A 25,906-nucleotide genomic window follows, 5' to 3' on the forward strand; every position below is an offset into this window, starting at 1 on the left:
ACCAACACAGCTGCCAGGATAACTGGTCTCCCCACATCAACCTCACAGAGCTGAGCATCACGGCCATTACAACCTCAACTGAACCGGCTGGGACTGCTTCTGCTCTCATTAATGTATTGTGCCTTTGTGACCACTAGATGGCAGAAACAGGTGTCCAAGAATGAGAACAACAGGTCTGAGTAAAGCAGAGTGAAGTTTAAGGTGCAGAAAACCCAAAATGTGACGTCCCTTATATGAGGACGCAGGTTCACAGGAGGTTCACATGAGATAAAGTCTCAACACAGCAGATGTTTCTATCAATGTGTGTTTTATGTACTCGTGTTTCTCTTTTAAAGGTTTACCTTCATCCTTATGTATCAAACCAGCAGTGTGACATTAATGTGGAAGTTCTCAGGTCCTATTCATGTCACAGTAACTACAGACACACAGAGGATTTACATGTATTTACATAAAGAGATTTTTATTAAAGAACAAACATCAGTACAAAAGAAATGAAGGAGTGCAAGTGAATCAGACTTTACATGCATTCAGTATTTACAGAAATTCAACAGAAAACATAACTTTGCTTTCAGCTTCTTGTATTCAACCAAAACAGTATTAATATTCTATATCTGATATTTCTGTAGCTATATTTAGAAGAATATTGTATTGATGCACTGAGAGTTTTAATAGAAAAGACATCATGAAATAACTTAAAATATTATAAATGACTGTCAAATGTTCTATAGAAAATTACAGTTTTTCCTTATTATAAACCAGGTTTAACATACTTGTTTGTGATTTCAACACAAGCTGCTGTCACAGATTAAATAAATATACAAGCAAAATTAAGTTTGATCATTTTGTATTAAGAAGTTACCAAAACATCTGCAGCAAAGTCTTTGGATTATTCTGAGACGACGTTTGTTTTGTACTTTGTTATTTATTTATGATTTGAACACCAGAAAATGAAATGTACTTTAAACTAAATGAAAGCAGCTGTAGAGGTGTGAATACTTTTGTTGTCTTGTCTTTTCGTTGTATCTGTTGTTCCTCATGACGTCTCTGTGAGCAGGGCGGTGTGTTTGTCAGTCATGTTTCTGGATTCAGTCTGTTGACAGCAGCTGAAAGGTCAGAAACATTCTGTTAGTTCTCTTCTCCTGCACAGAACATCTCAGCTCTCAGCAGGGTGGGCAGGAAACTAAACTGGGAATTTGATGAACCGACTTAGAAATGATGCAACATGTTTGTCCCTCATCAAACTGCTAATTAAAAACAAACACAATCTGCTCATTTGTGTATCTGTTTTTTTGAAACACACAACAGACCTCACTTTGACTGTCTGACCAGAGCACGACTATTGTTGTATTCACTGAATCCATAATGAATAGATCAACCTCGACATACAGAAATACATATGTGGTGTGTTATGAACATACCTGCCATTCATTCTATTACTTGTAACACAACAATAAATAACACAAAACAAGTGGTCCAACCTGATGATACAGATGATGTTCTGTGTCTTATTTACTTCATTGTCACACAGTAACATCCAGTAATGTACCTGTATGTGGTTCAGTGCTGGTTCCTGCTCCCTCTTCTTTCATCCTTTCCTTTTCTTCTTCAGAGCCATGCTCTCCTCTGTGGAAGTATTGGGCTGAGCTGCCAGATGAAAATAAATTTTAAAAATAAAGAAATAAAGTATGCCTTATTGCTTATAATACTAAAATGATGTATGAGTAGTCTAGACTCTGAGAAAACATTTGTGCACTGACTCGTTAAAGCTCGGAAATGGTCACAACTGCTGCAGCACTTTAACATTAAGATTAACAAAACATTTTGGATCTGGGAAAGAAAGAAACAGGATTGCCGGCCGCAATTTTTTTACCTGGCTCCTGCTGAAAAGCTTTTTAATCTACAGTGTGATCAGATCAGAGACTATAGAGTAAAAATAAGATGGACTTACATGTTGGAGGGAGAAAAGATTAATCATTTCACTGTCACAGGTTAGAATTTTGTCTTTTTTTCCCCACTTGATCTCTCTCTCTCTCTCTCTCTCATATAAGCTGACAAATAAATCTGATTTATATACTCTGAGCCTTCCACTGCTGCTGTTAGCTGCTGCAGATGTTGGTGCTATTAAATGTTACTCACCTTTCTTCTTTTTGTAAACAATAAATACAATAGTAGCGATCAGGACGACAGCAATAAGAACCAGTATGACAATAACCAGGATGGTGACTTTACTCGGCTCCTCTGTTCAGCAGAAAAGAAAGAGAGACAAAAGAAAACATGTGCAGTTAGAACAGATGTAAATCCATCCAACTCTTCATCACACATACAGTATTCATCATGTTATCACCTGTTTTAACTAGATATTGTCTGGGGTGGATTTATACAGTTTAATGTGACAGCAGCTACTGATGTTGGTGCAGACGTACTGAAACTCTCCTGATCAACTGAAACCTCTGACATGTTTAACTGGATCCAGTAAAACATGTCAGGACATTTGAATCTGTTGGAACTGGGACTGACGGCCATGTTGACTTCACAGAGAATATATATATTTAAAAATCAACTGGAAGTCAAAGAATTCACATTTAGTACATCACTTTTGTAAGACACATTACAGATGTTACATTCTCATAAGGAGTTCCCAGAATGCCTCCTGGCAGCAGGCAGGAGTCTGCAGAAAGCCGTGTGAGGTAAAAAGAGTTGGTTACATCACTGAGAAGTTGGAGGAGTTCAACCTGTCGACACGTGAAACTGACCATTGTTTTGTTCTGTAGGCTAATTTCTGATGAACGAAGGTGATGTTAAGCTAACTGACAAAACCAGAGCATTTCCTGTGACAACTTCATAATAAAAGCCAACCTGTGTTCCACCAGTTAAACTCTTCATGTGCAGCTACAGCAGTAAGAAATGTTCAGTCTCTGGGACTGTTGAGGCCGACGCCCTGTTTGTAATTATTGCAAAAGTATGTATTGCAACACTTTCATCAGTGATATTTATTATATATACTGACAAGGAAGACAAACCAAAGCTATCCAGCATTAAAAACAAAGTTAAAAGAGTGTTTCTCACCTTTCTCAATGTTTTTACTTGACACAGTTTTTCCCCAGTTGGTTCTGATCCGATCTTTCTCCAGTTTGGTGATGATTTCCTCCTTCACACCAGAGAGCTGAAACACACAGTCGTACCTCGTCCAGTCTTCAGGTGTGACTGATGAAAGGTTCAGGTCAACAAGAATCTGGAAGGTTCTATCGTGGTTGGGGAGGATCTCTCCGTGGTCCACCTCCTCATGAAGCTCCTCTCCATCTTTCCTCCAGACGAGTGAGGCTCTGTGAGGGTAGAAACCTGTAGCGAGGCAGCTGACTGGAGAGGAGGGAGTCTTCTGGAGGAGAGACACTGAGGGAAGCTCTGGAGGGTAAAGAGAGGGGGAAGGTAATATGTATATGAATCAATATTACGAGTAAAGATATTCTGTTTTTTCTAAAATACATCAGTTTCATGTACAGTGATCGTCAATGCTGCAACGACAGATTCAAGTAAAAAGCTGCCTTCAGATTCACATGCTAACATACTTTTCATTGTACGACATCAAAATCATCCATCAAAAAACCAGCGGATCATCAAAGTCAAAGGATAAAATGTCTGTAAACCAAGAATTTCTCGCAGAATGTGGTGCCAATGTTAAGATATTTCACTGTATATGATACATTTTACCCTCTGGTGCTGCTAGAGGAGAGTCGGCTGATCATCCAGGTCATCAGAAGTGATTTAATCATGTGTGCCAAATTCCATGTAAACACTGTGATTGTTGTCTAGACACATATTTCTCTTACAGTCACAAATGAAGACCTCATAGTGGCAGCAGAGAAAAAGTCCACAGACTTTATTTAATGTTGTTTTGAAGCACTTTGCAATTTTGTTTTGGAAGTTATCATTTTAATACAGTGGTTGTCATGTTCAGACACACACATCCATCCTATCAGATATAAGAACATACAGTACGACAGTGCAACATAACAACCTAGTTGAGTTTTTATGGTTCACAGCAAATCAGTTGATCAATATTTCTTCTTTGAAACACTGACAGCTAACTAATGCTAACTCTACACCAGCTTATGCAGTGTCAGCATTCACCAAAAGTCATGTTAGGTCACCCAAAAACATCAGCACCTGTTCTCAGCAGAACGCTCCTCCCATAGTCCACATACTTCTTCAGCCACTCGGGGCAAACCTTAGTGAGGTAATTATCGTTGTGGTTGATTCTGGCTGTGTCAGCATCCCATCTCAGTTTGGCAGTGACGGCCTGCGGTTTCAGGGCAGTCCATGTTAATGTCTTCATGTCCAGTGATATGAAGTCTTCTCCATCATAACCAAACACCATAGAACCAACAACCTCTCCCGTCTCCTCGTCCCACTCACAGCCACTCATCCTCTGTAAAATGTGAACACCTGAGACAGAGACAGAGACTGTAAATAATCTTGATATACTGTTGATTTTGCACTGTATAATTTCACTCAGTCAACACAATAAATATTTGACAACAATTATCAAATTAATTCTTAATGTTTCAGACACAATATCAGAATCATACAGTCATTAATTTATAATTTTTTTTTTGTATTATGCAGCGACACAGACAAGTGGGACATTAAAATTGAACTTCCATCTGTACAGCCGGCTGTTAAAACCCATCAGTCTATTTATATGACAGACTGATGTCTTGAATTTCTGCTTTTCCTGTTTATGTTTATAATCAGTTTCAGTTATATATAAATAAATCATCAGTGCGAGAGAAAGAGGGAGAGAGACTATTGGAAGCCACTGTCACGTTCTATAGAAGCCCATATCTGCCAGTTAGAGAGTAAAAGGATGAAAACTGAGGTTCATGAAAAACATTAACATTAATAATCCTGAGATAAAAGGTCATAATTTATCAATAAGTATCACTTTTTGCGTGGGTGCTTCATTTAGATTTTTCCAGCAAAATAGGCAACAAATGACAAAATACTGAAAAGCTATTTGAAAGTATTCTAATGAAACTCAGTCCTAATGGAAATACTGCCACTATAACACTCTAACTCTTTTCAGATCCAGTGGTTCTGTGCTTTAGTCTATGAGCCGCCTGCAGACATGTGATAGGAATATTATGTAATCAGTATCTGAGCTACTGATTACATATTTAATGTCGGGCCAAAGTCCATCAAATGAAGCATGGAGCGTTGGGCCCTACATTAATGTCTCTGACTGTATAAACGTCAGTGTAGAATCACTGTAGAGACACTGAGTCTAATAACACACTGAAGACTTTAAAGGTTCACAGACTCCAGACATGTATCATCACTACACCGAGCAGGTGTTCCAGTGTTACCTGTAGAGGATCACTGTGATTTGGGCTCAGGTGTAACACAACAGGCTCACACACTGACCTCCAGTCTGGTTGAGGAGATGCATCAAACCGCGCATCGTGTCTCTGAAGAAGTTCGGCTGACTCTGGAAACACTCGGTTCTGTACCAGTCCACCTGCTGACGGTCTGCTCGTAGTATTCTCTTCACCCAGTTCTGCGTTGGCCTCATGTTTCTGTTGCTGTCGCAGTACCCCGTCTGGACTCCATCAACCATCATAGCTGACACCAACTCCGGTAGGTTCGGGACTCCGACAGACGCAGTGAAGAAGAACTTCAGGGAGTGTTTGACTGCAGGACAAACAGCCTCCATTCAGTCTGGACACACTCACCAACATGATGAAGGCAGGAAGATTCAGTTACAACAGTCTGATCGAGCTGAGACCAAAGTGAAACTAAACCTGGAGCAAAAGAGTCGAGTGGACTGTGAAGTTTAAAGAGTTAAAAGGTTAAAGGTAAAATGTGATCTTACCTGGTGATGAAACGTGACAGAAGAGAAGCAACAACAATAACGTTCTCATCTTGATTTGATGAAGACGAGTGAGTGAAGGACCGAGCTGGATCAGCTGTTTCCTGTTGGTCATCCTGGTGGAGGAAGGTGGGAAGTGATCGATTTTATATTGAGAAGACCAATAAAAAAACATCAGCAGCAAAGACTTTGGATTATTCTGAGTAGACGTTTGTTTTGTACTTTATTTGAACACCAGAATATTAAAAGTACATTACACTAAACTAAAGCAGCTGTAGAGGTGTGAGTACTTCTGTTTTCTTGTCATTTTCATTGTATCTGTTGTTCCTCATGACGTCTCTGTGAGCAGGGCGGTGTGTTTGTCAGTCATGTTTCTGGATTCAGTCTGTTGACAGCAGCTGAAAGATCAGAAACATTCTGTTAGTTCTCTTCTCCTGCACAGAACCATCAAGCACGCACATTTAATAAGGTACAAATGAAAATTAAATTCAGATAGAAAAATAATTAGTGTGTGTGCTGTTGGGGACCAATAAGTAAAACAGAGAGGAAGAAACATGAACTTCCAGCTGCTCTGTATTTATTAATAAACTAGCTAAAATAATGTACTTGAATTACTCAAATGAACTGAACTGTTTGTTACATCATGCAGCTTTTCAGCTGTTTCTGGAGTCATGTTAAGTTACTGCTGGTGAAACATTTCATTCTCTCAGATCACCAGCAGAGGGAGGACTTCATCATATTATCATTACAGGGGAGAGACAAACTATTCACCTGCCACCTATAGACACACTCATGATCACACAGCACTGTGCAGCGTGTGCTGCCTAAATCGTGATGCATGCTGGTTAAAATGTGTCCATGATGACCTGGGTGGGAGTGGTTTCTGCTGTGTCCAACTTCATAGCAGTGTTTGTTTCCCCGCCCCTGTTGCAGGAGGTCAGCTGGAGTTCAACTTCAACGCGACTTCTTCTCTCTCTTCCCTCTGCCAGGATAAACAACAGGAAACAGTTGATCCAGCTCGGTCCTTCACTCACTCGTGTTCATCAGATCAAGATGAGAACGTTATTGTTGTTGCTTCTCTTCTGTCACGTTTCATCACCAGGTAAGATCACATTTTAAACCTTTAAACTCTTTAAACTTCACAGTCCACTCGACTCTTTTCTCCGAGTTTAGTTTCACTTCCAGTGGAGTGGCAAGAAACTGGACTTAGGGTGGGTCAGTGCAGAATGGAGTGGGCAATCTTTTCCCAGAACAAAAAAGGACCTATTAAAACTCAGAAACAGAGACAAACTGCAATAATTTAACTTTGTAACATTCTGCATTACAAAGACAATAAGAGCAAAAGATTGTCTGAGATGAGGACAAAATCAAACAGCAGAGAAGGTGTTAACATGCTGCTGACAGCAAACATCAGACAGAAGTCACACATGTAACACATCCCTTTGTATTCATTACAGTCACTGTAGCTTCAGTATCGATCAGCTCAGTTGTTTTCATGAAATCATGAACGATACCATCAATAACTATTTCCCTATGGTTGGGATTTCCTGACTTTCTATGAGGGATGGAAATTCCAGCACAGTGGGTACTTTCTGACGCAGCTGCACAATGAATAGTGCTTTACATTTATTCTTACTCATCCTCAACCGAGATGAAATGGTTATCACATGGGTCCACAAACTGGAAAAAGGCACAATCTGAACCGAAACAAACAACAATAGAATTTAGTTGTCAACAAAACATCGAATACCAGCCAAAGTAATTTCAAGAAAACCAATAATAGATGTTTGAACATTCGTATGGGGGTTAATAAAGTGAAAAGTAGTGTATGTGGTCAAAATGGTATGTTCATAAATGAGACATTTAATATACTTGAGGTAAAACTAAGAAGAGTTACAGTTATAAAACCCACAGCTGACATCAGGACTTAACGAGGGGAATTACCAATTGAAAATACTGACATTGTTAATAAAAGCATACATACAAAGTGTCTGTGTTGATGCATCATGGTTTTCACACAAGGGCTCACATACATACTGCAGACAGAAGAATAAAAGGTTCAGTGTTGTACTAATAATCTTGTTTGAAAGTTAGGATTGTATTTTAGAAATCAATGTTTTATAACAAAGTCAACAATAGTTGATTAGTCGCTACATATAAAGAAAGTCAAACAGTATGAATTTGTGTTCTTTGTAAATGTCAGGTTATTTATTGAGTTTATTCAGTCATGGAAACCAAGAGAGTTTGATTATTCAGTTTGTTTAGGCATAAAAATTCAGTCAATGAAGATCTTTCTCTTCTGATTAAAATGTCCTAAACAAAACTACACAGTGCTCCTTCAGACACACCAACTGGATACTGAATACATCATATTTGTGATGATTGATAATAATGTGTGCATTTCTTTACTGAACGTATAAACCTTGTTTGTCCTGCAGTCAGACACTCCCTAAAGTTTGTTCTGACCGGATCGACTGGATTCCCAAACTTCCCAGATTTCATGGCAGCTGTGCTGGTTGATGACATTCTGGTTGGTTACTGCGACACCAACAAAAAGATCGTAGAACCAAAACAGGACTGGGTGAAGACATTATTAGAAGCCGACCCTGAGCACGCGGAGATGTTCACTCAGCAGTGTGTTGAGAGGACTTCTGTCTACTTCAGAATCACTATTGACAATTTGAAACGGCAATACAACCAAAGTGAAGGTAAGTATGAACATTATATTTAATTTTTTTCTGCTAAACTTCTCAGCATAAAGTAAACTAACCCTGAACAGCGACTCAAGATTATAATAATGGCACCACAATAACATCTGTTTAACAACAGTGACACATAAATTGTGACCCAGGTGCATGTCGGACATGCTCACTCCCATCCTGAGAAAAAGAAAGTCAAAATGGCAACTACATTCATTTTATTTTAACTTCTTTCATTACTACATACTGTTTCCATTGAATTTACCATTTTTTCTCCACCTAATGCAGAAGAACCCAGAATCAAAACAAGCCATGTATTGAACCTGCCTGTCCACAGTGTCACTGTCACTCATGACCAAAACTAACTGAACTAATGTCCAGAGCCCAAAACATAGAAGCAAAGTTTTGTTAAGACAGACTTTTCCCTATCATGACAGTTGGTATTGTGCTTTATAGGTGCAAAATTCACAGATTCCCTACATAGTCGAGATGTCTTTATTTGAAAACACCAGTTCAGGATGGATTGAAAATGAGGGGAGAGCGATGTAACAAAGGTCACCAAGACTCCAACCAGGGACCTGAAAGTTTATGTTTGGCACTTTTGAGCTAAGAAATAAAATATGGGTTTATGACTCCTATAAAGAAAAGGTGCGCTACATGACTGGGAGAGCAGCAGTCTTTCATGCAATGGACAATATTTATCAGACAAACTTTTCACTGGGAATTTAATCGGTACATCATCACTGATTTTAGTCTCTGTCTCTGTCTCAGGTGTTCACATTTTACAGAGGGTGAACGGCTGTGAGTGGGATGATGAGACCGGAGAGATTATTGGTTTTAATCAGTATGGTTATGATGGAGAAGACTTCATATCATATGACCTGAAGACAGAGACATGGATCGCTCCAAAACATCAGGCTTTCATCACCAAACAGAGATGGGATGCTGAGAAATATAGAATAAAAGAGAATGAGAATTACCTCACAGTGATTTTCCCTGAGTGGCTGAAGAAGTATTTGGACTATGGGAGGAGCTCTCTGCTGAAAACAGGTAGAATCACCTGATCTGATGTAGTTTAATGGACACAATCATGATCATACAGTCTGCTCAGACTGAACTGCTGTTGTGTTTTCACTCCAGTCAGTCTGACATTACATTGTTGTCTCTGTTTATTTTCTGTAGCTGTAAGATTTGATGTTGTTCTAACCAATCAGTAGACACTGACATTTTGGCTGTTCTGAAATTTCTTTCTGTCAGTGCTCACACTGTGATGGCCAGTGTACACTCAGCATTAGTTAAGTAAGTTTGCTGTCTCAGTGTTTCAAACTAGGAATAATTTAACTGAACTCTCTCCAGAGCTTCCCTCAGTGTCTCTCCTCCAGAAGACTCCCTCCTCTCCAGTCAGCTGCCTCGCTACAGGTTTCTACCCTCACAGAGCCTCACTCGTCTGGAGGAAAGATGGAGAGGAGCTTCATGAGGAGGTAGACCGCAGAGAGATCCTCCCCAATCACGATGGAACCTTCCAGATGAGTGTTGACCTGAACCTTTCATCAGTCACACCTGAAGACTGGACGAGGTACGACTGTGTGTTTCAGCTCTCTGGTGTGAACGAGGAAATCATCACCAAACTGGAGAAAGATCGGATCAGGACCAACTGGGGTGAGAAACACTCCTCAATTTTTTTTAATTTTTTTTTAATGCTGGATACCTTCGGTTTGGCTTCCTTGTCAGTTTATATAATGTCTAAAATGTTCTTTTAAATAATTGTTTGTAAAGTCAGGTATATATTGGCTCACTGATGAAAGTATTCAAACATATTTTGCAGTTATTACAAACAGGGTGTCAGCCTCAACATTCCCAGATAATTTACTTCCAATGCAAACCAAACATTTCTTACTGCTGTAGGCTGAACACCTTCAACTTCTCAGTGATGTAACCAACTCTTTTTACCTCACACTGCTGTTTGCAGACTCCTGCCTTGTGCCAGATTCTAGGAACTTTAATGGGGCTCGACCCAGACCTGCAAACCTTTAAGAAATGTTATGAATACAACCCCCACCCTGCCGCGTACACCAGCAGCCCACTGCCAATGTGTGCTCCACTGTTGCCCACCTACCAGTGAGATACCTAACACCATAATACATAATATACACATAATATACTAACACCTATCAAGATTTATTGTCAGAACAGCTGGACAAGTGATCCAGTCTTAAAGAAAAGAGTTTACATTTGAGCATTTTAGCTGTCTACCTGTTGCTTCACATGGGCTCTTAACCTTGTGAAAAAAAAAATTGAAATGTAGCCCAATGCTTAACTTTTATTAGTTACTCAATAACCATATACAAGTAGACCACAAATGTTATATGATTACGGCAATCACTCCCAACATTGAATTTGAAACAAACTGTCATACAGGAGACATAGCCCATGGAAACTTTTTCCACCTGAGAATCTTGCCAGAAATAAAAGTAAACTTAAGACATTCTTTGTAAATAAATAAATCAAAACATTAAATAAATGTGCAAAACTAGCAGTTATCAATATCAAAATCAGTTTGCTAAAAACAAACATTGAAAAAGATTCAAATTTTCCATGCATAGAGTTGAAACATTTGCACTTTTTAGTGACCAAGCCAAAGATCCTTTCACAGTCTGCACTGCTGTTAAAAATGACACACACCGCAAGCATAAATGTGGAAAGGTTTGCAAAACGTTTCTTCCCTCCTGATTTATCACACCTAATTAGCTCCAAGCTTCATCAGCCCATTTGGTAAGAATACCATTATCCAAGGTGGTGGACTGAAAGAGCCAAAACTCCTCCTCCGCTTCATCCACTGTAACACCATTTCCCAACAAGCAGGGTAACCTGTCTATAAAGTTTGTCAGTGAGGAAAATTTTGCTCTTGGCTGCTGTCATGACGCAGAAATTTGTCCCCACAGGGGAATTTAGAGAGCATGTACTCAACAGCTGCTGTGAAATATTTCCTTACATCGCTGAAGAAAGCTCCAAGAGATAAGTGTTGTTTCTGGACTGTCTTCATCAAAGGTGACAGCATGTAGTTCGTTGATCAAAAGAATCTGCGGAGGCAAGGCTGGGTGAAATGATAGAGCAATCTTTATTGAAACAGATCTCAAGCCTGCGTCCGAACCAGTGCGGCAGCACTCAGTGTTCACAAATTCTATGGCAAAGTTCTGCATAAAGCTTTGCCCTCTGCTCCACCAGAAATCCTCTGGAACCTTTGATCTTAGGAAATCTACAAGTATCCACCTAATCTTCTCTGCCTGTGCGAGTCCCCTCACCCGTACCTACTTCTTCTAATTGGTCACTTTGGTAGGTTGAGGGTTCATCTGTCCCATTGGTTAAGAGGAATTGGTCTGCCTCCCTGCTCATCATCTGTCAATCACCTAACTCTCCTGTCACTTCTTAGGTCTTGTACCCCAAAATGGCCCAAATGATCTCTATATCCTTTTCTGGAAATGTACCCGTTTAGACATCTCCCACCATCTAGCATGAGGGTCAAACTTCGTTACATCCAGACTGGATTACTGCAATAGCCTTCTCTTTGGTTTGCCCAACCAAAGATTAAAAAACCTTCAGTATGTCCAAAACTCAGCTGCCAGAGTCCTATCTCACACCCGGTCCCAGGAACACATCAGCCCCACCCTTCCCCACCTGCATTGGCTCCCGGTCCAATACCGGATCACTTTTAAAACACTTCTTCTGGTTTGTCTTTTTGGCCTGGTGCCTCCGTATTTATCCATTCCCCCCTCTAGACTACACTCTATGGGTGACAGGGTCTTCAGTGTAGCTGACCCCACACTGTGGAATGCTCTCCACCACAGTTTGCGCCACTGCACATCTATTACCACTTTTAAATCACAACTGAAGACTCAAATTTTTAAACTTGCCTTCCCTGATGATTTGTGATGCTTTTATTATTTGTTTTATGTATACTTTATTTGTAGACTTCATTTTGTTGTTTGACTGCTGTTTGTTTCTGTAGAGTGTCCATGGGTGACCTGAAAGGCGCTTATAAATAAAATGTATTATTATTATTATTATTACATTTAAACTCAGTTAAACCCAGTGTTGGTCACGTTACTTTTAAATAGTAATTAGTTATAGTTACTAGTTACTTCTCCCAAAAAGTAAATGAGTTAGTAACGGAATTACTACAATATAAAAGAAATTAGTTACCAGGAAAAGTAACTCTTGCCTTTCTTTTCTTTTCTTCCCCTTGTGAGCTCGGCATTGATTTTAATGTACTCTGCATCTATGTATTTAGAAAATGTCTTTCTGCATGGCGGACCGGCACCTGCTCTCCCTGGTATTTAGCCAATGAGAAGTCTGAGGTTGTCCCGCCCCTCCCTCCTGCCTCACCGGAGAAAAATGAAGCAGCCCTGCTGCTCCGGTGGCTGAGAGCCGAGTCGGATGACAACAGCTTCAATGAAAAACTTCAATTTGTAACGTGCCACATTTTATAGTCGGTAACGGTAACGGCGTTGTAACGATGGGAAAAGTAATTCATTAGATTACTCTGTTACTGCAAAAATAACGCTGTTAGTAACGCCGTTATACTTAAACGTCGTTACTCCCAACACTGGTTAAACCATAGATCAGAATGTGTGGTGTGTGTCATGTCCAATGGACAGCTCATCATCAGGCAGCTGGTGTTCACCGGATTTGTACAGAGTGGGTTGGCATGCTCTCTTTACTTCATCCATCATTTTCACAACACACTCTTTCCTTTACAGAAGGAAACAACAAAACCATTTTTGTAACTCTAGCTCCAATGTCTGCAGCAATGTGGGCACACATGGTTCTTCTTTCCGCAGGTTCTGATTTGAGGTTTTTAAATAAAGGTACAACTTGGACTGTGGGTGAGTCAAGAAAGTATACACCCTCTGTAGATTTGTGACATCTTCTTTTCATTTTTTGTTTTCTTTTTAGACAGATCCCTCTGTTTTTTGCCCATTTCTTTTTGTTGAAAAACAAATTGGTTTAGGTCAAACCCCTTGGGTGTTTGAGCTGACTGCTGTGTAGTGCTTGGTCCTGCCTGCAGCTGTAGGGGTGTAGGTCCCACCTGCAGCTGTGGGGATGTAGACCCTGCCTGCAGCCTTTTGGATGTGGGCCATGTCTGCAGCTGAGTAGTGCTTGGCCCTGCTTGGAGCTGCTTGGGTGTAGGTCCTGTCTCTAGTCGCTTGGATGTAGTCCTTGCCTGCAGTTGTTTCGGTGTAGGCCTTGCCTGTTGCTGTGTGGACCTTGGTGTGGATCTTGGTCCGGTCTTGGACTTTCTCTGGTGGACTTTGGTCTTCAAAAAGCTGGAGGACAAAGTCTTTGAGGCAGCAAGCTTACTGGGATCTGCAGAGAGGGATGAGCTGAGGATGTCAGAGGTTTAGCTGCCTTCTTCCCTGCTGCCTCTTCAGCAAAAGACAGAGTCAGAGGTTCCCACTGCCGGAGGAGTCGATTTATACATTTACCAAGAGTCAGCCATCTGGTCAAGGACATTTTCAAAATCTTCCTCACATCAGTGTCGCACAGCATTTGGCTGTCACACAGCAAAGCCTTCCTCTTGCTACTCTCTGGATTTAGGGAAACCTGACGGGTAACCTACTTTTTGCAACACACACACAACATTGGTGAACGGTAACTTTGATGAGTGGTTATCAACACCGTCAGGTAAACACAGCGTCTTAATTTTACCTTTTCAATGCTGTTTGCATTGGCTGAGAACTATAGGGACGCAGGCGAGAGGGATCGGTTATCCGGCCACCCTGGCTTACTTGAGGCACTGAATTGAATTGAATGCGCAAAGCATTTGGCTAGGAGGGACAGGGGGTGTTAAAATGTAGTGCTCTGATTGGCCAAAAGATTTTCACTCCACTTATATGCAGACTGTACTGCGAAATGCTACAAAATGCATACCTGGAGGGCAGCACTTCGTACAAGCGTACTAAAGGGTCAGAATGCGTGCGGAGTACGTAAAATGCGTACATGTTGGCAGGTCTGCTCGGCCCCTTATGAGTATGTGACACCCGTACTGTGTCTTACAAAAGTGTTTTAAACCCCACCAGATAGTTCTCTCCGCTATTGTATTATTAAATGTGAATGCTTTGATTTCCAGTTAATCTTCAAATATACAGTTCCGGTTAAAAGTTTCACTGATAGAATGCCAGAAGTGTGCAAGGCAGTCATCAAAGCAAAAGGTGGTTTCTTTGAAGAATACAAAATATAAAACATACTCTTGTTTGTTCAACACTAACACTACTACATAATTCCATGTGTTCCTTCATAGTTTGGATGTCTTCAGTATTGATCTACAATGTAGAAAATAATAAAAACACTAAATGAGAAGGTGTGTCCAAACCTTGGACTGGTACTGTGTATTCTCTGAAGTCAGCATGGCCGTCAGTCACAGTTCCAACAGATTCAAAATCTACTGACATGTTTTACTGGATCCAGTGACAGTCAGAGGTTTCAGTTGATCAGGAGAGTTTCTGTACGTTTGCAGCAACATCAGTAGCTGCTGTCACATTATACAGTATAAATCCACCCCAGACAATATCTAGGTAAAACAGGTGATAACATGATGAATACTGTATGTGTGATGAAGAGTTGGATGGATTTACATCTGTTCTAACTGCACATATTGTCTTCTTTTCTCTTTCTTTTCTGCTGAACAGAGGAGCCGAGTAAAGTCACCATCCTGATTATTGTCATAGTGGTTCTTATTGCTGTCGTCCTGATCGCTACTATGGAATTTACAAAATTGAAAAAGGTGAGCAAAATTTAATAGCACCAACTAACAGTAGCAGTGGAAGGCTCAGAGTACATAAATCTGATTTATTTGTCAGTTCATACGAGAGAGAGCGAGATCCAGTGGAGAAAATAAGACAAAAGATGTTTTGAAATGTGAACAGTGAAATGATTTGTCTTTTCTTCTTCTTTAAGCCAATCTCCCTCCAGGTTGTAAGTCCATCTTATTTTTAATCTGTCTCTGATCTGATCGCACTGTAGATCAAAAGCTTTTCAGGGGGAGCCAGCTGCAAAATTCAAAAACCTCTCTGGCCGGCTGTTCTTTCTTTCTCAGATCAAAGTGTTTTTGTGAATCTTAATGTTAGAGTGCCGCTGCAGTTTTGACCATTTCCAAGTCAGTGCTCAAACATTTTCTCAGAGACTAGCCTACTCATACATCATTTTAGTACTATAAGCAATAAGGTAAATTCTATTATATGTCATTTGATCACTCAGCCCAATACTTCCTCTCCAGGTGAACATGGCTCTGAAGAAAAGGAAAGGATGTAAGAGGACGGAGCAGGAAGCTGCACCGAACCACATATAGGTACATTATTGGATGTTACTTCTACTGTTTAGGTTATAATTTTAGGGCCTTAATGTGGTCAATGCCTGAGGTATTTGATACTGTTGACTTTGGTGATTGAAACTGGCTAATGTATGCTTTTATGCTATGTGTAGTTTGATGTGGGATGAAAACTGAATAAATATGAGCAATAATAACAAGCTAGGATGGATCTAAATAGAAGGTACTCGCTTGAGCACATCAGGATTTTATTATGGTTCATGCAATGTGAAAGAAGGATGACTACTTGACTAAGATTTGAGAAGAAATCAGTTATGCTCTGTTAGGTTCACCAGCTCGTCTTTAACTGTGTCTGTCTGCTGTTTGGTGCAGAGCAGATAGTGTACAGTGTTTGTTTTCTTTGTCAGCTGTTATTTCTCTCTGAGCTCGTCTCTACAACGGACACATTTCACATGATTTGATCCTTCATTAATATAAAGTACTGAGTAGTTCAGTTTCACATACTAAACCTGAAACCAACAGTGAGGAAATACTTTACACTAGTGGTGTTTCTTAGCCTAATGAAAGTCATGACACAGTTTCCTAAAGTACATTGTGATTGTTTATTGACAGAATGAGTGTGAGAAGAAACCGGAGCACCTGGAGAAAAACCCACAAACACACAGAGAGAATGAGCAGACTTCATGCAGGTTGGATGTTGATGCTGTCTTCATTCTCGTGGCAGGAGGTTCACACTGAAAGTCTGATTTGAAGATGTGACTCCTCGACTTCTTCATGTCTTGACCACATCAGTCTGAACACTAAACATGTACAAAACAACTAAACATGTTATTGTCCTGACGTCTTAAAGAATTGTTTAAACTTCCTCTCAGAGCTGCTTTTATTCTGGCAGCTGATCTTTTTCTCTCATCTGAGAAGACATGCAGTAGACATCTCGTCGACAAAGTTGTCACTTGTAGAAGCCGAGGCTTCATCACTTGATGACTCACTGACGTTCATCTGTGAGCTAAACACACACAAACAGCTTAATTTTCCTGTGTTTGTATTGATGTCTTCAAAGAAATGTCTCCCTTCAAACTGAGGGATGAGTTTTATAACCAGAGAAAATAATCTCACTTGATGGGAGGAAATTGTGCTGTAATGAGGCATCCCAACATGACGACATCTTCTTCTTTTTAAAAAAAAAAAAATCTATTTCATGTTCAAAGATGACTCTTCCACAACCCCGTTCTTTATGACCCTTATTTCAATTTCAACAGACCAGAATTACACACACAGTGTTCAGCTCACTCAAAGAAAACATTAAAACACCTTTAATGTGAAAATATGTGTTGGGACATACCCAAAAATAGCTCCACAATGATCAGGTGAATTTACATGATCTTGGTCTCAGTGGATAGTTAAGATCTCAGAGAATGTGTCCCCATGTACATTTGTATCACCACCTATAACTTATTCTACATCAGACAGTAGATAACACCATGATAACAATGATCCTTTGCACAGAGATGCCACTGAAATCATTCAGCAGCTCCTCGACTTCAACTGAACCAAAGTAGACAGAAAATACCACAGAGCACATATATTCTACAAAGGTTTCAGTTTGGACAGAACCAGTCAAACCTGGCTTCTTAAAGTACCCAGTGTGTGTGAGATATGTATTATTATTATTAACAGTCAGGAGTCACACAGAAACAGGTGATATTGATTATTTAGAGTATTTTAAAGTAACATTTAATCATTTTCTCTCAGGGTTCCTCCGTATTTAAGTCATTTCTATTATTATTGTATGTTGCTTGTATATTTAATTTGTGTTAACTGTCAGCTCAAATCACTGCTGTGAATAAACATGTTTCAACATGTATCTCACTCTGAGTCTCTCAGTCTCAGTTTGTTTCTCTTTCTTTCTAAACGTATCTTATGACCTCCTCACAGGTGAAGCGTTACAGGACATCAGTCAGTCAGCTGTTTAGTTGTCAGAAGGCTCCTTTAACAGAGATACTGGCTCTCTGTTTAATCTCTAACTTCAGTGTTCATGCTAAGCTAAGCTAACCTTGTCTGGGAGCTAACTCTGCTCAGAGTTCACATTGATATCAATCTCCTCATTCAAATCCTCTGTGAGAATACTGAATGTTCAGGTGATATTTTGAAGTGTAGTCACAAATGAGCATGTAGACCAAACTTTTAAAAATGTGAGGATTTTATTGAAAAGACAAACATCAGCACAAAAAGAAAGAACAATACATTTGAGATTAACATTCATTCATGTTCATCAATGTAAAGGAATTTACATGTTTAGTCTCATAAGTTCATAGTTTTAAATTTGTACATCTCCCACTCTGCTTACTGCTCATACGAGAGACACACTGGCTCCATGATAGACCAAACTCCATATTCTCCATCTATAGAGTGGTGCAGCAATAACATATTTTTGGATGCTAACCCTGAAGTTAGCACCATCCCTAGTTCCCTCCACAAGAAGTCTACAGGATTTTTTAAATTCGATTGAAGACGGAAATGTAGAAATAAATCTCTGTGACAAAGACAAGTTTATGATTCTTACATGTTTTGTTTGTAACTAAAGTCTGGTCACACGCTGTCTCCTTGTTGTTTTGAATATGAATTTGACAGAAAACAACAATTAATAAAACAATCAGAGTCATAGAACATAGAACAGTCCCACCTTTTCAATGAGTCCTTTTTCTATAACATTACTTATATTTCAAGAATCCATCTTTTACTGTCCTTTAGTTTGTCAAAGCTAAATAAAGTGACACCAGGAGAGTCACTGAGTGTGTTTGTCATTCAGGTCTCTGGATTCAGCTGCTCAGAGAGCTCTGTGCTGTTGTCAGGAGCTGCAGGTCAGAAACAAACATCCTGCATTGAACTTTAATAAACAATAAATACAGGAAACAGTGTTGAAAAGGTTAATCTGCACAATAATGTGAAACACATTTTAATCTAGAACATGAAGTGTGAGTCAGATCAGCTGAAATAGAACCAAAGTAAGTTTTACTTACAAGATGGAGGGTTGATGGCTGAAATCAAAACAAGACAAATAATTTCAGTCATAGTTGTAAATGCCAGATTATCTTTAGTCACTTTATTCCTCTCTTCTACTCACTCAGACTGAGTATCTGTTTATACTCAGTCTGTTTAGTGCTGACTGTATTTACTTTCTCTGATACTTGTTTTAATTTTTTCAATTCCGAATAATAATAAAAATCAACTCAAAGACTAAAATCAAAGTTCTGAAATCTTCTTTCTCACCTTTCTTCTTTTTGTAAACGATGAATCCAGCAGCACCGATGAGAATGAGAGCAAGAACAACCACTGCAGCAGTGACGAGGACGGTCATGTTACTGGGCTCCACTGTTGAATACAATAAATTAAGACTGGTGCAGATGAAGCAGGTTAGAACAAATTAAAACATTGCATTAGTTTATTATTACTGTTTTCTTCCTAGAGGAATTCCCATGCACTCCCCTTCAGCACCCTCTGATCTCACTCTTACCCCAGTTGGTTCTGATCCGATCTTTCTCCAGTTTGGTGATGATTTCCTCCTTCACACCAGAGAGCTGAAACACACAGTCGTACCTCGTCCAGTCTTCAGGTGTGACTGATGAAAGGTTCAGGTCAACACTCATCTGGAAGGTTCCATCGTGGTTGGGGAGGATCTCTCCGTGGTCCACCTCCTCATGAAGCTCCTCTCCATCTTTCCTCCAGACGAGTGAGGCTCTGTGAGGGTAGAAACCTGTAGCGAGGCAGCTGACTGGAGAGGAGGGAGTCTTCTGGAGGAGAGACACTGAGGGAAGATCTGGAGAGAGTTCAGTGAAACTATTTCTAGTTTCAGAATAGCCAAAATGTCAGTGTCTGCTGATTGGTTAGGACAACATTGAATCTTACAACTACAGAATATAAACAGAGAAAACAATGTAATGCCAGACTGACTGGAGTGAAAACACAACAGCAGTTCAGTCTGAGCAGACTGTATGAACATGATTGTGTCCATTAAACTACATCAGGTCAGGTGATTCTACCTGTTCTCAGCAGAGAGCTCCTCCCATAGGCCACATACTTCTTCAGCCAATCAGGGTAAATCACTGTGAGGTAATGCTGATTGAATTTCATTCTAGTTTTGTCAGCATCCCATTTCAGTTTGGTGAGGACAGCCTGTGGTTTTGAAGCATTCCATGTCTCTGTCTTCAGGTCGAATGACATGAAGTCTTCTCCATCATAACCATACTGATTAAAGCCAATAACCTCTCCGGTCACATCATCCCACTCACAGCCAACCATCCTCTGTAAAATGTGAACACCTGAGACAGAGACAGAGAAAGAAACACCTCACTTCATCACTTTAAGGTTTGCCAACAATGAACAGTGATGCAGCGTCCCTGGTTTGAGACCAAACTATTACAACCGGGACTAACACAAAAACTGTTTTCTCTAGTTTTGAACTATAATAGTTATATTCTGTGTGTTAAAAAATGTCAAGTCGAGCGTCAGTTCTGTGAGGCTTTGACTGGTGAAGAGATTCACCTACCTGTGTGCAGGAAGGAGTTTAGTAAGAGGAGGACATATATGCTGGGTGTGTCCTGTATGTGTCTCTGTGTGAGACCAAGCTGCCACATGTTAGTTTGTTTGAACTCATTCTGCCAATTTGTTCCTGATAAGTTGTTGTTGTATCCTATAAGTTATAGGTACATGTATTCAGTCGACGTATTGTTTATGTCTTTTAAGTGATGTTTAAATGCAGCCAGTATTTATAATGTGTATCTGCCTTCACACCAGACTGTGATGTATTATTTGGAGTTGTTCGATTCCTACTTCCTCTCTTGTGAGAAGTGTAAGCCTGTAAATATGGCTCATGGAGTATATTTAGATTTACAATCATTGTGTATTGTTGTTCTGTATTTACTTATTGTTTTAAATGATAGAATTACAGTGAGGGTTACAGAAGACTCATCCTTCATGGATGCATTAACAATGTAAGATACCTTTGCTCTCATGCAATTTTGATGTTATTTAGTATGTGAATATATCGATCTATATTTGCTGTTGTACAGAAATCATATGGGGCGGCTGTAGCTCAGCGGGTAGCAGGTTGGCTGGTGATCGGAAGGTCGCTGATTCAAATCCCAGCTCCGGGCTGAGCTGAGCTGCATGACAAAGTGTCCTTGAGCAAGATACTGAACCCCAAATTGCTCCTGATGTGCAGTTGGCACCTTGCATGGCGGCCTCTGCCATCAGTGAGGGCGATGAGCTTTTGACTTGTCCAGGGAGTACCCTGCCCTCAACCGGAGACAGCTGGGTTTGACTCCAGCAACAAAAACCCTGTGACCTCATAAAAGGGATACAGCGGTTACAGACAATGACATGACATGACATGACAGAAATCATCTATCCTGTCATTCATCCATCTGATCGAGCATTCCCAACCGATAAATGATTTAAAGGTTCTCTGATCCTCGTGTTTAAATGTGCACACCAGTCAGATGTTCTGTGGTCCAGTCATCCCCTGAAGCAGAATAAGTCAATAAACTTTCTTTCAGCCCAGGGAGGCTGATACAATCAATTCCAAATATTTCTGATACAAATCTTACTAAAGAATTTGTATAATTATAAAGAACAGTTTATGAAGTAAAAGGTGAAATATAACACAGTACATACTGTACCTCTACTTTGGTTGAAGCGCTGTATCAAACTATTGATTGTGGCTTTGAAATGAGTTTGCAACCACTCAAAACATGCTCTTTTGTACTCCTCCAAGTGGTTCGGATCATTGTCGTATACTTTTTTCACCCAGTCATGTTTTACTTTGATCATCTTTTTGCTGCCGTCACAGTAAAGCACCAGATTTTCATCAACCACTGCAGCTGCAACAAACTCCGGGAAGTCTGGGAGTCCAGAAGATGCAGTGGTGATATACTTCAGAGAGTGTATCACTGCAGGACAGAAGAGGTTTATACATTCAGTATAAATACACACATCATCATCACACTCATCATAAATATGATGTCATGGTAACACTTTAGGTTAAGGCCTGCCATCTAAAGAATGAATCTTCTTATCTAACTCATCCATTACCTATTCTATCATTACAGGGTTACAGTACGGCCCACCAACTACTGAGAAGCATTTTGTTGTTGGTCGTCGCAAAAGAAAGAAAAATACTACATGGAAGGTGATGTGGGGATGATGGGTAGCAGGGATGGTGAGTGGGAGATGAAGGATAGGCATTGAAGGCTGGTTCGAACTTAGTGCAGCGGAGGAGATATGGTGTGGCTTCCCGGTTGGGATGGAGGCTTGGGAGGTAGGTGAATCCAGGGTGGCGCCGAGGAAAAGAGGGATGTGCTGGATCCTACACTAGATTTGCTGGGAAGGGGAATGCCTGGGACAAATGAGAAGCTGCGTATAACTACGATGCCTTGGTGGTGACCAAGAGTGGAACAGTGGTTGAGGGAGTGGACAAACTGGCTAGTTGGAGTGGTGTTTTGAGCGTACCTGAGCGGAGGTGGTAATGCCAATGAGGGCCTAGAGGTATTGGCTTATTGGACGTATTGGGGAAGGAAGAGGGGGAGGGGTAGAGGGATAGAAAAGGAGGAATTGGGAAAGACTGGTGTTGGATGAGTCCTGGTCTGTGGTGGCAGTGGCTGTGTGCGTGGTGGCGTGGTTGGATGTGGTTGCTGGAAATGGGTAACTGGGGATAGCTGAGGGAGCTATCTCAGTGGGGGGAAAGGAGAAGGAAGAAGAGAGGATGCTGGGATGGAGGGATGTGTGCAATGGATGATTGCGCAGCCTGCAGTTACAGGGAAGAGAGGGGTGAGGAAAAAGTAGGTGGGACAGGTCACGGCACCGCTGCAGCGTGCTGCGCAATGACATCATCTGCGGAAGTGACATTGCAGGAACTGACATTGGCGCTGCGCCGCAAGTATGTGCCGGCAGGGGTGAAGGTGAAGGTGGAGTTCGTGAGCGGCGGGAAAGCCGGCGCTGTTGTCGGTCGGATGGAATGAGATGTGGGGGGAAGATGAGACAGAGTTTTGGGTTGGCACCTGTGGCTACAAGTTCAGCGCTGGGAGGCTTGCCAGTCGGACATGCTGTGTCCCGGGGACTGGCTTTCACCTTGAGTACCGCGGGGAGGACCATGACCTCTGCGTGGGTAAAGTTGCGTTGGTTGTGTCTGGCTGGAGCCGCTGGATGCAGAGTAGTGGACGATGCAACACCAGGGGACTAGATAGTGGAGCTCTTGATTCATCGCGAGGGTGGTGAGATTTCCAATTTTCAGTTTTCAAAATGCGTGTCATTTTGCAAACAATTTACATAACTTGAGACGAACGGGAGAGAACTGGTTAGGCTTGCCTATATCGATTTCATGGGTGATTGAATCAGGGCAAATAGGTGGTTGAGTTGATGAGACACAGGTGGTTGGATTAGCTGGGCCTGTGTGAGTCTGTCTGAGTGGCAGATCAGCGCGGAGTGGCGTGGTCAAATGCCTGAACCTTAGTTGTAATAACTCCATTTATTGAAATCAAGGTATTCAATTTAAATATTGTGACATTTAATTTTGTTCTCCACTCCTAGCATTAGCCTAATGTACTTTTGAGGACATTTTCTAAAATATCAAGATATATATTGTGCGTAATAAAACATCCCAGAGATGCTACAGCAAACGTGAGTTGTCCAAAAACCTTCTGTGTACACAAACAATGTTCTCGATGCTTGTGTTCATGTGTAGAGACCCTGGTGATACTACGAGTAAAGTTTTAAAAATAGCAATTTTGATGCTAGCGTACCAGTGCCCCCACATGCCACTGAAAATTAGCTGCCCGAAAACGAAACAACGGTAAATTTTAAAAGTGCCTCATCCATCATAATTTTGCTTTTACACAAAGGTTTGATTATATTCAATCACAAATAAAGCCTTGGTTGCTTTTTGGCGGGCGTTTCACTTTAAAGGTTTAAAATGTGATCTTACCTGGTGATGAAACATGACAGAAGAGAAGCAACAACAATAAAGCTCTCATCTTGATTTGATGAAGACGAGTTAGTGAAGGACCGAGCTGGATCAGCTGTTCACTGTTATTTAACCCCCACATAGGAAGGAAAGAGAGTTTCTGTCCTGAGAACAAAAATAGTCCAGACTGCCTACAAGTGATCCAGTCCTCACCAACAACCTTTATACAGTAAAGTGTTAACAGTGAATAATACAGTTTATTCAGCAACGTGCTGAGCTTAAAACAGACCTGACCACAGAACTGGGGAATCAGCTTTTCCAGTGAACTCCCTCACTTCCTTCCTTTATCACGTAACTATGGTGATTTAAAAAAACAAACAGATCAAAAAAGCTTTGAGTCAGAGATTGGGTCAGACTAAAGAGTTTTATTTTCTCGAAGCCTGTCTTTGAGTTCAAGTGAGGGACACTTGATGTAAGACTCACATTCATGCTGGTATCTTTTTAAAGTGAGTAAGATATAAATCACCCTCATGAATGAAACACACATCAATAACTGTCTGATCATTCTGCTAATATTTTAGAGATTCGTCAGTTTCGTACTAATCATGATTAAAGCTCGTGTCAAGTGAAGCTCCTCCACAGGTCACACGGTTTCTGACCATCAACATCATTTAATGTTTTGATGATAACAAACATTCAGACATATCAACCTTCAACATCACTTGATTCTACTCATATCTAATTGTTCCTATTTGGCGTCCTGTGTGGAATGAATAGCCCATATAACAAAGCTTCTGTTTGCACATTTGGGGCTTTTAATAATCATTTACTTAACAGCTGTTTATTTAAAAATAGAGCTGCTGTATTTTCACCATGTTGTCATGCTTATCATAAATACACAGTGTTGAGATATGTGGGGAGGGTCCAAAGAGCAATATTAGAAAGGCTGGATGGTCTCACTTTCTTATCAATGAAACAGTAGATTCACCCCCCTCCCCACCACAACACATTCTGTACAGTCACTAATTCATTTGAGTCTGAACTAGAGAGAGGTGGATGAAGCCTTATGGAGCTTTTGGGCTTCAAACTCTGCAGCATATTGACATCTGGTGGCTTGTAAATATACAGCAGCCCTTCATGACTGGAGTCTCAGCACCACAACACTCTGTGATCTGAACAGTTTGAGCAATAAATGTCAAGAAGCCTGTGTGTTATCATAAAATCTGTTACACTGTTGCATTATTTTCTAAAAATTATTGTGCAATATGTTACAGTAAAATAATTAATAAATGTCCAAGAAGCCTGTGAAAAGTTTTAATTTGAATGTGTCTTATTGGTGCAGTTGAGCCTGTTGTCACTTTAGGCTCATCATGTGTTCTAGCTTCATCTTGAAGTTTCAAAATTGGGCTTTTTTTAAAGGGAATATGGTGATTCTTGCACCCTGATCTTTGTTTTTCTTTTTTAATATATATGTACAGCTGAGGTTTTTCAACATGCTATGACATGAAGAAATACCTCTACCCAAATGATGTGCACATTTGTTTATTTGCTGTTGGTATTTACATAGTATCTGTTGAAATAACTCATAGATAATTTAGAACTGGAGGAAGGAGATCAGAGCCAGCTCAAGGTTAGCAAAGTTTAATCTTGTACCAGAGGAGCAATTACAGAGCAACAACACAAGTTTGTTACAGAGGAAAGTCTCAGATTGTGAGGAGGAAAGCTTGGTATATATATCTGTCTCTGTGGGTGTGTCTTAAAACTTTCTGTGACAGTTCCTGAGTCTTCATGCAAAGAGGAAGTCATGTAAACACAGAAAGTTCAGACAGGGTGAGTGACACAAAGAAAGCTCAGAGAGGGGTGAATACTCATATCCTTAAACTAGGGCAGAAAAAACAAGTTGTTAAGAGGTGTTAAGACTTCAGTTCAAATGATGATTATTGGCAAACTTTACAGGGCTCATGTCGAGGGTTAGCAATACGTTAAAAAGTCTGCAAATGAGGTGAAAATACAGATTTTAGGATAATTAATATTGTAACAAAATGTTACAATATGTTTCT

General features: G+C 40.4%; 3 protein-coding genes across 4 annotated transcripts; 1 reads left to right on the forward strand and 2 right to left on the reverse strand.

Moving 5' to 3' along the window:
• Window positions 1–1,014: 1,014 nt before the first annotated feature.
• On the reverse strand, window positions 1,015–5,924 carry LOC115578666 (major histocompatibility complex class I-related gene protein-like). Of its 2 annotated transcripts, none has more exons than XM_030411744.1 (7): window positions 5,870–5,924; window positions 5,422–5,688; window positions 4,165–4,443; window positions 3,067–3,402; window positions 2,137–2,238; window positions 1,547–1,644; window positions 1,015–1,103 (listed from the first exon to the last, which is right to left on the reverse strand). In XM_030411744.1, exons 1-6 carry the CDS (start codon window positions 5,916–5,918, stop codon window positions 1,586–1,588), a joined length of 1,092 nt encoding a protein of 363 aa, XP_030267604.1. In that variant the 5' UTR covers window positions 5,919–5,924; the 3' UTR covers window positions 1,015–1,103; window positions 1,547–1,585. The 2 variants fall into 2 exon arrangements, with proteins under 2 accessions (XP_030267604.1, XP_030267605.1); XM_030411745.1 differs by having other exon boundaries at window positions 5,422–5,724; window positions 5,870–5,917.
• A 911-nt stretch (window positions 5,925–6,835) lies between these two features.
• On the forward strand, window positions 6,836–17,758 carry LOC115578674 (major histocompatibility complex class I-related gene protein-like). Its single transcript, XM_030411751.1, has 7 exons — window positions 6,836–6,968; window positions 8,305–8,574; window positions 9,337–9,615; window positions 9,922–10,224; window positions 15,252–15,346; window positions 15,839–15,910; window positions 16,502–17,758. Exons 1-6 carry the CDS (start codon window positions 6,920–6,922, stop codon window positions 15,908–15,910), a joined length of 1,068 nt encoding a protein of 355 aa, XP_030267611.1. The 5' UTR covers window positions 6,836–6,919; the 3' UTR covers window positions 16,502–17,758.
• A 390-nt stretch (window positions 17,759–18,148) lies between these two features.
• On the reverse strand, window positions 18,149–24,115 carry LOC115578662 (major histocompatibility complex class I-related gene protein-like). The gene is made up of 7 exons (XM_030411738.1): window positions 23,868–24,115; window positions 21,568–21,837; window positions 19,930–20,208; window positions 19,404–19,706; window positions 19,160–19,261; window positions 18,910–18,927; window positions 18,149–18,744 (listed from the first exon to the last, which is right to left on the reverse strand). The coding sequence occupies exons 1-7, from the start codon at window positions 23,986–23,988 to the stop codon at window positions 18,695–18,697; spliced, it is 1,143 nt and encodes a 380-aa protein (XP_030267598.1). The 5' UTR covers window positions 23,989–24,115; the 3' UTR covers window positions 18,149–18,694.
• Window positions 24,116–25,906: the final 1,791 nt, after the last annotated feature.

This window comes from Sparus aurata, chromosome 3 (assembly GCF_900880675.1).
Source record: "Sparus aurata chromosome 3, fSpaAur1.1, whole genome shotgun sequence".
In the NCBI taxonomy this organism is placed as follows: Eukaryota; Metazoa; Chordata; class Actinopteri; order Spariformes; family Sparidae; genus Sparus; species Sparus aurata.

Bases quoted from the DNA above. Each gene is read 5' to 3' on its own strand.
- LOC115578666 (XM_030411744.1), bottom strand. From the start codon at position 5,918: ATGAGAACGTTATTGTTGTTGCTTCTCTTCTGTCACGTTTCATCACCA. The intron at 4,444-5,421 runs GTCAGTGTGTGA...TCTCTGTCTCAG, and splicing joins TCTCCTCAACCAGACTGGAG to GTGTTCACATTTTACAGAGG. The intron at 3,403-4,164 runs GTGCTGATGTTT...TTTACCCTCCAG, and splicing joins GAGCGTTCTGCTGAGAACAG to AGCTTCCCTCAGTGTCTCTC.
- LOC115578674 (XM_030411751.1), top strand. From the start codon at position 6,920: ATGAGAACGTTATTGTTGTTGCTTCTCTTCTGTCACGTTTCATCACCA. The intron at 10,225-15,251 runs GTGAGAAACACT...TCTGCTGAACAG, and splicing joins TCGGATCAGGACCAACTGGG to AGGAGCCGAGTAAAGTCACC. The intron at 15,347-15,838 runs GTGAGCAAAATT...CTTCCTCTCCAG, and splicing joins AATTTACAAAATTGAAAAAG to GTGAACATGGCTCTGAAGAA.
- LOC115578662 (XM_030411738.1), bottom strand. From the start codon at position 23,988: ATGTGGGGGTTAAATAACAGTGAACAGCTGATCCAGCTCGGTCCTTCA. The intron at 20,209-21,567 runs GTACAGTATGTA...TCTCTGTCTCAG, and splicing joins GCGCTTCAACCAAAGTAGAG to GTGTTCACATTTTACAGAGG. The intron at 19,262-19,403 runs GTAAGAGTGAGA...TGTATTCAACAG, and splicing joins TCGGATCAGAACCAACTGGG to TGGAGCCCAGTAACATGACC.